At 45.9% G+C, this 12408-nt stretch overlaps 1 protein-coding gene across 3 annotated transcripts in view; it reads left to right on the forward strand.

Annotated features, from left to right (window-relative positions):
- CACNA2D3 (calcium voltage-gated channel auxiliary subunit alpha2delta 3) overlaps nt 1–12408 on the forward strand; it is a 1571161-nt gene that overhangs the window by 1243868 nt on the left and 314885 nt on the right. For all 3 annotated transcript variants that reach the window (XM_029600901.1, XM_029600903.1, XM_029600904.1), the window contains one exon: nt 1860–1955. In XM_029600901.1, coding sequence (XP_029456761.1) covers nt 1860–1955 — 96 coding nt within the window. The remainder of the gene's footprint in view (nt 1–1859; nt 1956–12408) is intronic.

The following is a 12408-nucleotide window of genomic DNA, read 5'->3' on the forward strand; positions in this document are numbered from 1 at the left end:
AGGGATGTGAATCGGAACCGGAATCGGTTCGGATTCCGGTTCGGATTCACATGTGGGTTTTTTTTGCATTGGGCCCGATCGCGGTTTAGTTTATCGGCTGCCCCAAGCACATAAACAAAAAACCCACCCCGACCCTTTAAAACTAACCCCTTAGCTTTCCCCATCTCCCGACCCCCCCCCAAAAAAATGTTTTACAGGTACCTGGTGGTCCAGTGGGGGTCCCTGGAGTGATCTCCCACTCCGGGCCATCCTCCCACTCCCTGGCCGTCAGCTGCAACTAATCAAAATGGCGCTGATGGCCCTTTGCCCTTACCATGTGACAGGGTATCCGTGCCATTGGCCGGATCCTATCACATGGTAGGAGCACTGGATGGCCGGCGCCATCTTGTGCTCCTACCATGTGACAGGGGATGACCAATGGCACCGGTAGCCCCTGTGACATAGTAAGGGCAAAGGCTATCGGCACCATTTTGAATACTGGCAGCCGACGGTCCTAGTGCAGGAGGTTGCTCCCGGACCCCCGCTGGACTTTTGGCCAGTCTTGTGGGGGTCAGGAGGGTCCCCCAAGACTTGCCAAAAGCCCCTGGTGGTCCAGCGGGAGTCCAGGAGCGATCTCCTGCACTCGGGCCATCGGCTGCCAGTAATCAAAATGGTGCCGATTACTATGTCACAGGGGCTACCGGTGCCATTGGTCAGCCCCTGTCACATAGTAGGAGCACAAGATGGCGCTGGCCATCCAGTGCTCCTACCATGTGACAGGGTCTGGCCAATGGCATGGATACCCTGTCACATGGTAAGGGCATAGGGCCATCGGCGCCATTTTGATTAGTGGCAGCTGACGGCCCGGGAGCGGGAGGACGGCCTGGAGCGGGAGATCGCTCCCGGGACCCCCACTGGACCACCAGGTACCTGTAAAAAGTCTTTGGGGGCATCAGGAGGGTGGGGGAAGCTAAGGGGTTAGTTTTAAAGGATTGGGGTGGGTTTAGCGGTTATTTTTGTGTGCTGTTTTTCCCACCCTCCCCCAAAACGATAAGGGAACCCCCACGATCAATATCGTGGGGTTTTCCTATCGTTTTGGGGGAGCCCCAGATTTCTGACGATTTTGAAAATATCGACATTATTTTCAATCGACCGAAGCCCAATTCACTTCCCTAATGACTTCTACAAGTGTAATAAAGAGCCTATTTGTTAATGCTCATTTATTAAAAATATGAATGAGAGAACTGGCTAGGCCTATAGTAGATCATTACATTTTGTATTAGAACTGTAATTGCATTCCCCAGTGAAATGATGTTGGAAAAATGTGTTTTTTTGGATACCAAAGCCTAGAGTATTTGAGCTATTAAGAGGGAAATGTTGACTTATTAAAAAATGAAGTGTGTGTGAGACTGGCCAAATTAGCTTTGTATGACTATAGTTGTTACTTTTATGAAAAAATATTGTAGTTTAAAACCAAATAAAATGCTATGATGTCACTTGAGGGGAATTACTAACCACTGCCATTATTTGGCTTAAGAAATTCATCATTCTGAGGTTGGGTTCCAGTATTTAATTGAGTCAGTGTATCATTAAAATAAACTAATCTCAGGGCTCTGCTTGCTAATTAGTCACTTGCAGGAAAAGAATGACTTGGCAGTTTCATTTGCCACAACCACACATTTCGGTAAATGTTTAGCCTCAGCAAAGAAACGCTAGACCTTTCAGTAACCCATTAAAAGTCTGTCAGAGAAGTGGGAAAAAAAAGCATCAAGCAGTACTGTTTGCAATCACGCTCTTTCTCTGACTGATGCAGACCTTGCTGTGCATTAACTGTCTGGTAATTGTCTTTCTTGTTTGTTGTGAACTGCACCGTATTCCAGAAACTCTGACAAAGGCGTGGAAGTTGCCTTCCTTGGAACCCGAACAGGTCTGTCTCGTGTGAATCTATTTGTGGGTCCAGAGCAACTAACAAATCAGTAAGTATTTTAATATCGGGCAAATGCGATGGAAAAGTAATGAAGCAAATCAACACAGTAGCTAAGAATAATGTGGCATCAGATACTGTAATGTGCTATGTTTTGGGGCTGGGTCAGCTTGTTTGAATTAAATCTGTTTTACAGCAGTTCATTTGTTTACAGACTACATATTAATGGTTTAATTCATAAATTATTTCAATGTTAGTCTCTTCTTCCCTCTGTCCCCACAATTTTAAATCATTGAGGCTAGATATAATCAAGGTCCTTTCTATTCCTAGTGAATATTTTCACTGAGTTCCATGGCTTGATTCTTATCTTAAGTATATTCATTCACAGAGTATTATTTCATTTCAGTGTTGATGTTTTACACACGCACATGCCAAATATACAGATTCAAAAAGACCATCTATAGAGTTCCTTCTCTGATTAAGTTGGGCCAGTTTGGTTGGCTGTAATCAATATTGGGATCCAATTTGGGACTAAGTTGAAGTCAACACCCATATTCATTGCACAAATATATTTCTTGCTGTAATGAGGGCAATGCATGATATGTAATGTGACTAAAGGGTGTTTATCATTCATGTATTTTATTTAGATTTTCTTAAAATATATCAATTGATATTGTTGCGCAACCTTTCACCTACCCGTTAGCTACAACAGGGATCTTTTTGTTCAGGCCACATGTTTTGCTTTTTACCACCCTCCAAGAGAGAGTCAGACTCACATCTTGATTATTCAGCACAGAGCTAAGAGGACACTGTAGCTGAAGGAGGAGGAAAAGGCATGCATATTTTTTTCCTCAGCACATCCCAAGACACATGGCTTTAGGGCTTTCAGCTGCTACACACCCCACGTGGAATTCTCTCCCACCCAAGGTGCATAATGCCAAATCTCTCCAGGTTTTTAAATCAAACCTTCAATGTTACTTATCCTCCTTAGCCTTTGGCTTGCAAAACATCCGTTTTTTATTAAATTGTTTGTAAAGCACACTAGGATGTTTTAGAAAGAGTGTGCCATGGTATATTAGTTAGTTCATGCTGTACCTCCATCTGCTTTGAGTGACTGGTTGATTTGTTGGCTTGCCCTGAACAGTGGGTGTGGTAAAATACAAAATGCAATCCATGATGTTCAATACAGGTTACTTACTTGAATAATGGAATGGACAGTAGAGAATTTAAAAAACTTCAAAATGAACTACGACCAGCTCTTAGAGACTTCTGTCATTCTGTGGCATCTTGAATAATCTATGTTATGCTTCAGTTCAAGTCACAGGAAGTTCAGAGGTTTGCCACAGCAACCTGTACAGTAACTCTAAGAGCTGGCACTGACTGTGTCACCTTGTAGTGATGAAGATTGCACAGTTTTGAAACTTGAATCTTCAAGAGTTATGTCAATGAAGGAAGAAGTGTAATCTTCAGTTAGTGGTTACAAACATAGGGGTGGATTTTAAAAGGGATATACGCGCGTAACCCTTTTAAAACCCTCCTGCGCGCGCCGAGCCTATTTTGCATAGGCCTGGCGATGCGCGCAAGCCCCGGGATGCGTGTATGTACCGGGGCTTGAAAAAAGGGGCAGGGAGGGGGCGGGGAAGGAGCCTCCAGGCACAGTGGCCATTTGCTGCTGTGCCCGGGATCGCTGGCCGGCCAGCTGCTGGCGTGCGCAACCTACAGGCGCAACTTATAGGATAAAGGTAAGGGGGGGGGTTAGATAGGGCTTGGGGGCCGGTTAGGTAGGGGAAGGAAGAGGAAGGTGGGGGGGGGCGGAAGGAAAGTTCCCTCCAGGCCACTCCAACTGCTCCGATTTTGGAGTGGCCTCAGAGGGAATGGAGGAAGGTTGTGCAGCTCAGCGCACGCAAGTCGCACAATTGTGCACCCCCTTGCACACGCCGACCGTGGATTTTATAACATGCGCGTGGCTGCATGCGCATGTTATAAAATCGGGCGTACCTTTTAAAATCCGGCCCATAAAGTATTACTTCTAGGTAAGTTCAGTAGTATCCTTTGTTACTGACTCTGTGTGACTTCAGACAAGGAAGCCAATATACTAAGCCATGTTGCCCTTCACCAGAGCATGATTGTGTGAAAAGATGCACAATAACAAGCACAATTTTAATTTGTGAAATCTTGTATGTGCTATGTGCTGTTTTCCCACAAGTAATTTAACTTCTCCAAAGCACAACATAAAATTTATGCAAAATAGTTAATGAGCTACATAATTATGTGTGACAGGATTACCAAATTGTGTCCTCATCTACAAGTTGGTACTTCAGGGAACGTTGGATGGGGGACCTGGAGGGTCCTGGATGAATTGAATTGTAAAAAAGAAATTTATATTGGGCTCGCAGGTGCTGGTATGGGTCTAGTTGTATTGTGTTCTAGTAGGAGTGGTCAGACGAAGTTGCCAAGGAGTTCTAATAGAGCTGAAAGATGATCCTACAGTGGGGAGAGGTCAAAGATAGTGTATATAACTTGTGTCCTATTGGTGGAAATCAAAAGTAGGAGTTCTGAAGGGCCAGAGGAGCCTCCAAGATGTAGGCGGCCAGAGGGAGCCAGCCTTCCAAGTGGGTACGGGAGAGACTTAAGATGATCCTCAGTAAGCACAACCTTCATATGATCCTCATAGATGTGCTACTTAAGTGGTTTTGCCCAGGTCTCAGCCAGTCTGCTTGTATGTTGTGGAACTGGCCCCCATGCCTGTCCCAGGAGAAGGGAGAATTTTGCCAGAGGTGCCTCTGGGAATCGTGCCTATGGTGAGGATGTTGAAGAGTCTGGCTGTATCTAAGGAGCCACAGGAATGTAGGTATCTTCCCAACTTACAGCAATAGTGTAGAAATCATTGAGGAATCCTCCTGAGGAGGACTTTGTAAGTGCAAATGAACCCAGTGACAAGGGAGATGACAAGGACATTGATGATACGTTTCGTAAGGAATTTCTTTCTGTCATCTGGATCTTGCCTGGACAGTGAAGTGGTCGTAAGCCACTAATTAAGATTAGTAAAGCTGAAAGAATGGTGAGGCAATGGATGAAAGCTAACTGGAAGGAGCTGGTTTATGGAAATAGTGGAAAGAGACTTAGATGATTGGATCAAGGAAGAAGCTTTGGCCATATTAACAACAGACCCCAAGTACAAAGGGTTGGACCTGGAGGATCTGTTAGTAACATGGCTCACAGGAAGGCCCCATGAGCTGCAGTACTCACCCTGAAGCTACCTGGTGTGGCTCAGGATGCCACCAATGCCTTCCTGTAGTGAGGACGCTGCCATCTTCCCAGTGTCGCTGAGCACAACCTTTCAAACCATCAGTTTGCTCCTTCCCCGGACATTCATAAGCATGCACACATACACAACTCTTCCCTTTAAAGAGCCCTTGACAGGAAAGCCTTTGGGGTGCCCTTTGATGACATCATTCAAGCAACCCAGTATAAGGGCTCCACAGTGTGCTCCAGTGCTTCAGCAATGGGTCTCCTACACTGGCTGTGTAGTGTGTATGTTTCTGCTTCATTCCTGGTTTCTGTGTGCCCAGCCTTGCCTTGTCTCTCCAGCCCAGCCTTGCCTTGTATCTCCAGTCCTGCCTTACCTCAGCTCCACTTGTCTCGTCTCCTCACCTTTCCTTGAACTGACTCCTGGATTCGACCTTTGCCTGGACTTTGACCATTCTTACTTGCTGCCTGCCTCTGACCCTTGCTGGGCATTGACCATTCTTGCTTGCTGCCTATCTTTGACCCTAGCCTGGCCCTGGATTGATGCCTAAGCTATAGCCACAGAGACTCACGCCTGCCAGCTTCTGGAACCCAAAGGCTCAACCTAAGCTCCTGGTCTATCTCTTCCCTGCATAGCTCCACCAGCTGTCGGTGGAAACCTACAGGGCCTTCCTCGTAGGTTGAGCCAATCTTTCCAAAGCAGCAAGGGTCCACAGATCTTACAGGATCCAGTACTGCCTACTACTCTTCAGGATGTGGAGAACAAATAGACTTATGGCCAGAATTTAAGGATAAACTGTGTGGAGTACAGTCATCCAAGCCATGGAAGGAAGAGCTTTTCAATGACTTGCATGCATTTAGCATCTGGTGATTTTCTACAGAAACCAGACCCAGATCACTAAGACTTAATGTTCAGCAAGATAGTATAATAAGAATATAAGAACATAAGAAATTGAGACCAAGAGTCCATCAAGCCCAGCATCCTGTTTCCAACAGAGGCCAAACCAGGCCACAAGAACCTGGCAAGTACCCAAACACCATAAGAACATAAGAACATGCCATACTGGGTCAGACCAAGGGTCCATCAAGAAGATCCCATGCTACTGATGCAATTAATAGCAGTGGCTATTCCCTAACTAAACTTGATTAATAGCAGTTAATGCATTTCTCCTCCAAGAACTTATCCAAACCTTTTTTGAACCAAGCTACACTAACTGCACTAACCACTTCCTCTGGCAACAAATTCCAGAGCTTAATTGTGCATTGAGTGAAAAAGAAATTTCTCCAATTAGTCTTAAATGTGCTACTTGCTAACTTCATGGAATGCCCCCTAGTCCTTCTGTCCGAAAGTGTAAATAACTGATTCACATCTACTCGTTCAAGACCTCTCATGATCTTAAAGACCTCTAACATATCCCCCCTCAGCCGTCTCTTCTCCAAGCTGAACAGCCCTAACTTCTTCAGCCTTTCCTCATAGGGGAGCTGTTCCATCCCTTTTATCATTTTGGTTGCCCTTCTCTGTACCTTCTCCATCACAACTATATCTATTTTGAGATGAGGCGACCTGCTTGAAGTTTGGCTTTACCTGTTTGACGTCTGTTGAGGCCTTGTGCTTTGCTCTTGATTGAACACATGAGCACTACATTCTTTGTGAGACCTGAAAGTAAAAAGTTCAGAATGATGCCAGCCTCCTCGGTTGGGCTCAAGTCTTTAAAACTCTATGGCCTGTGTTTCCTTTTCAGATATCATTTAGCTTCAAGATCTTTACAAAGATTCTCTTTAGGGCTGAGAGCTGTGTATGCACATACACCAACAGGAAGCTATGGTTGGGGAAGAATAGCGGCATCAGTGTCGGTGTTGGATGAGTCATGAAGAACCATTGGCAGGGCGGGATCAACCAGGTCAATGTGGCATTGAGCAAGTGAAGCTGCTCTCAAGACTGTCCCGTGAGCAGCAAAACGTAACAGGTAGCACATAGAACTTGAAGCTTTCTTAATGTGAACCAGTCTGCATGGTGATGGGCAAAGTAGCCAAGGTCATGCATCCAGACACGTGGTCGCCGTAGAAGTTGAGTCACCACTTCCACAACTTTCCACTTTTAAGCAACTCTCAGCAGAAAGGCGAGGTTGGCATCTCTATAATAATCCCAATTACTTCTCCAAACCTACTCTTTTTAGTGATGCGATGACCAGAATTGCATACCATATTCAAGGTGTCATCTAACTTCTGAGCGATGCAGAGGCATTATGACATTCATTGTTTTATTTGTCCTTCCCTTCCTAATAGTTCCTGATTGCTTTTTTGACCCCCACAGCACACTGAGCCGATGATTTCAATGTAATATCAACTATGATGCCCAGATCTTTTTCTTGGGTGGTAAACTCCATTTTACAAAGGGCTCAGCCTAATGCATAACCTCCCAATCTTACATATGCCTGGCTTGTAAAATTTGGGCATAAGGCAAAAGTAACCTATACTGTAGCTACACAATATTAGGTTCATTTTAGGAGTTTACCACCCAGGAAAAAGATCCAGGCACAAAGAAAGAGGGTGGGTATGGCCTGGGTGGAGAGGGGCTGGGCAGGGGGAGAGCCATGACAGCAAAGGGGTTAGTTAGTGATAGTTTAGGGGTCGGGGAGGAAGGAGGGGAAGAGGGAGGAAGGATAGGGTTAGGGTTAGGGAAGTTCACTCTCAGGCCGCTCCTTAATTGGAGTGGACTGGGAGGGAACTGGGAAAGGCCTACCTGTGTTGCTGGGCATATTTTTTTTAAAATCCCCCCCCCCCGTAGCACACGTGACTGACACCCGCCCCCACATGTGCATGGATATTGTATTTTATAACATGCGCGCGGCGACGTGAGCATGTTATAAAATTGGCAAGTCCATGTGCATGTGCCGGGAACCTCACGCACATGCCTTTTAAAATTGATCTCTATATGCATAACCATGCAATTGTCCACATTATATTTAATCTGCCATATGGACATCCAATTTTCCAGTCTCTCAAGGTCATCCTGCAATTTATCACAATCTGCTTGTGATTTAACTACTCTAAATAATTTTGTGTCATCTCCAAATTTGATCACTTCACTCATTGTACCTCTTTCCAGATCATTTATAAATATATTAAAAAGCACAGTTCCAAATATAGATTCCTGAGGCACTTCGTTTACCTTTTTCACTGTGAAAACAGACCATTTAATCCTACTCTCTATTTCCTGTCTTTTAACCAGGTTGCAATCCACAAAAGGACATCACCTCCTATCTCATGACTTTTTAGTTTTCATAGAAGCCTCTCATTAGGGACTTTGTCAAATGGCTTCTGAGAATCCAAATACACCACATCTACTGGCTTACCTTTTCCACAAGCTTATTCACCCCTTCCAAAAAAGGAGCAGATATGTGAGGCAAGACTTCCCTTGGGTAAATCCATGCTGGCTATGTCCCATTAAATCATGTCTTTCTAAATTTTTTGTAATTTTATTCTTTATAATAATTTCCTCGATTTTCCTGGCTCTGAGGTCAGGTTTACCAGATCACCTCTGGAGTCCTTTCTATATATCGGGGTTACATTGTCTACCTTCCAGTCTTCAGGTACAATGGATGATTTTAATGATAGGCTACAAATTACTTGTAATAAGTCTGAAATTTCATTTTGGAGTATTTTCAGAACCCCGGGATGTAAATCATCCAGTCCAGGTGATTTGCTACTCTTTGTCAATCTGGCCTACTATATCTTTCAGATTCAATGTGATATGGGTCAGTTCATCTGGATAGACAGCCTTGAAAACTGTCTCCAGAATGGGTATTTCCTCACCATCCTTCTCAGTAAACACCGAATCAAAGAATTAATTTAGTCTTTTAGCAATGGCCTTAGCTTCCCTAAATGTTCCTTTAATTCCTCGATTATCTAATAGTCCAACCGACTCACTCACAGGCTTCCTGCTTCAGATATATTTTAAAAAGTTTATATTATGAGATTTTGCCTCTATGGCCAAATTATTTTCAATTCTTTTTTAACCTGTCTTATCAGTATGTACTTTTAACTTGCCAATGCTTATGCTTTTTCCAATTTTCTTCAAATGGATCCGTCTTCCAATTTTTGAAGGAAGATCTTTTGGCTAAAATAGCCCCTTTCACCTCCCCTTTCAACCATACCAGCAATCATTTGGCCTACCTTTCTCCTTTCTTAATGTGTGGAATACATCTGGACAGCACTTATAACATGGCATTTTATAAAAATGTCCATGTCTGTTGAACACTTTTAACGTTTGTAGTTGCTAGGGATGTGAATCGTGTGCCCGATCATTTTAACGATCGGGTTCGGCTGGGGGGGGGGAAATCTGATCGTTACGAGATGTGAATTGGAATTGGTTCCGATTCCAATTCACAGCACTAATTCTTTTTAGTGAGGCCCACACCGATAAAAAAAAACCCCACCCTGACCCTTTAAAATTACCCCCTTAGCCTCCCCCACTCTCCCGACACCCCCCCCAAAACATTTTACACATACCTGGTGGTCCAGGGGGCCGCGGGCAGCGATCTCCCGTTCCCACGCTATCAGCTGCGCTAAAAAAAAATGGCGCCGATGGCCCTTTGCCCTTTGCCCTTACCATGTGACAGGGCAAAGGTAGCGCTGGCGCCATTTTGAGTACTGGCAATACGGCCGGAGTACAGGAGGTCACTCCCGGACCCCCGCTGGACTTTTGGCAAGTCTTGTGCGGGTCAGGAGGCCCCCCCAAGCTGGCCAAAAGTCCCTGGGGGTCCAGTGGGGGTCCGGGAGCAATCTCGTGCACGCGGGGCGTATTGCCAATATTCAAAATGGCGCCGGCGCTATTTTTGCCCTGTCACATGGTAAGGGCAAAGGGCCATCGGCGCCATGTTTTTTAGTGCAGCTGATAGCGTGGGAACGGGAGATCACTGCCCGCGACCCCCCTGGACCACCAGGTATGTGTAAAATGTTTTGGGGGGGTGTCGGGAGAGTGGGGGAGGCTAAGGGGGTAATTTTAAAGGGTCGGGTGGGGGTTGTTTTTATCGGGCCATCGGCGCCATTTATATTAGTGGCAGCCAAAATGGCGCCGATGGCCCGAGAGCGGGAGATCACGCCGGGACACCCCCCCTCCCCCACTGGACCACCAGGTAATTTAAAACATTTTGGGGGGGGGTTCGGGAGGGTGGGGGATTTGTTTTAAAGGGTCGGGGTGGGTTTTAGGGTTGTTTTGGTGTGCCGGTTTTCCCGCCCTCCCTCTCCCCTGATTTACGATTTTTCACGATAAATCGGGGGAATTTCTATTGTATCGCGACTCTAACGATTTTTGACGATTTAAAATATGTCTGACGATTTTTTTAAATCGTCAAAAAACGATTCACATCCCTAGTAGCTGCACCTTTCAATTTTTCTCATTTTATCAAAGTTTCCCTTTTGAAAGTTTAGAACTAGAGCCATGGATTTACTTATTGTCTGCCTCCCAGTCATTAATTCAGATTTGATCATATGATCACTATTGCTGAGCATCCCCACCACAGTTACCACTTTCACCAAATCCTGCACTCCACTAAGAATTAGATCTTTCTCATTGGTTCCTGAACTAATTGCTCCATACAGCTGTCATTTATTCCATCCAGGAAATGTATCTCTCTAGCATGTCCTGATGTTACATTTACCCAGTCAATACAAGGGTAATTGAAATCTTCCATTATTACTGCACTACCAATTTGGTTAGCTTCCCTAGTTTCTCTTAGCATTTCATCATCCAATTCATTGTTTTGTCCAGGTGGATGGGAATATACTCCTATTGCTATACTTTTCCCCAACACACATAGAACTTCTACCCATAAACATTCTATTGTGCATTTAGTCTCTTGCAGGATCCTTATCCTGTTGGACTCTATATCCTCCTGGACATAAAGAAACAACCCCCCCCCCCCCGCTCCCCCCCTCACCACCACCACCACCACCAAGTTGCTCATCCCTAGCATTATGATATAATTTCTTCCCTGGTATAGCATTATCCCACTGGTTATCCTCCTCCCACCATGTCTCTGAGATGCCAATTAAGTCTTTCTCATAATTTACTGTCTTTCCCATCTTACTTCTTAGAATTCTGGTATTGGCATACAGATGTTTCATGTGATTTTTGTTTGTATTAAACCCTGCTTTTCAGTTGAAAGGGATAATTTGGAATATTTTAGCTCAGGTGATTCTTTACTTATAGGTACATTGACTACTTTTGCTTTTTTTGGAACCTCTCTGTTGGGATGCACTAACTCTCTTGTGTTGAGCTTGGAGGTGGACCTTTGTCCTGGAGCAGTGTAGAATGGCTCCTTGGTAGGGACCAGGAAGCACCTGCCCCCAGGAGGCGGAGCACAGGAGGCTAGGATGAGCTTCACCACTAGAAGCCCGCGATCCCCCCAGGTGGAGCCTGTAGGGCCCCGGGCCGCTTGGATTTAGGTAGACCTCGCAGGGTCTCCCGAATAGATAGTAGAGAGGCATGCCCACGAGAAGCATGGGAGCATGGTCGGTCACTAGGCTGTAGGTCTGGAGAACCAAGGAAGGCCAGTACAGCATAGGCAATGACAAGGCAAGGGACAAAGCCAGAATCAGGAGACGTGGTCAATGGCAGCCAGGGTGAGAATCAGAGGATCAGTCCGAGGAGTAGTCAACGAAGCAGGGGTCAGGTTCCAGAGGTCAGCGGTCAAGATCCAGTCAGTGAGCAGAATGGTCAAGGAGCAGACCGAGATCAGTACCAGAGAGACAGTCCGAGGGTACTACCTGGGGAGACAGGACAGACAGACGCTGGAACAGAAGGACGCTGGAACAGAAGGACGCTGGACAAGACTGGAACGGTAGGACACTGGAACAGAAGGACGCTAGAACAATAGGACACTCGAACAAGGCTGGAACAAGACCTTGAACGGGGAGGCAAATTAGTAAACTTACAGTGCTGACCTGATTGCCAAGGCAAAGAAGTGCAGGCAGGGACTTCCTTATATCGTACGTTCAATCAGGGCGTGCCACGGAGCTAGGACCCACCCCTGGCCCTACAAAAGGCTGGGCAGTCCGCACATGCGCGTGTAGGGGTGTGGCCAACACCACTGAGGGCGCCGAACTCCAGCATGAGGCCTGGTGCACAGTGGAAGGCCTGGCGACCACCACCGCGGGATGCCAAGGCCAGGAGGTGCTCGTGGCTGCCGCTGCGGAGGCCGACCCATGACCTGCAGATGAGCTAGCGAGGTGAGCAGGCCCATGCGTGGGCC

This window comes from Rhinatrema bivittatum, chromosome 4 (genome assembly GCF_901001135.1).
Source record: "Rhinatrema bivittatum chromosome 4, aRhiBiv1.1, whole genome shotgun sequence".
Taxonomy (NCBI): Eukaryota; Metazoa; Chordata; class Amphibia; order Gymnophiona; family Rhinatrematidae; genus Rhinatrema; species Rhinatrema bivittatum.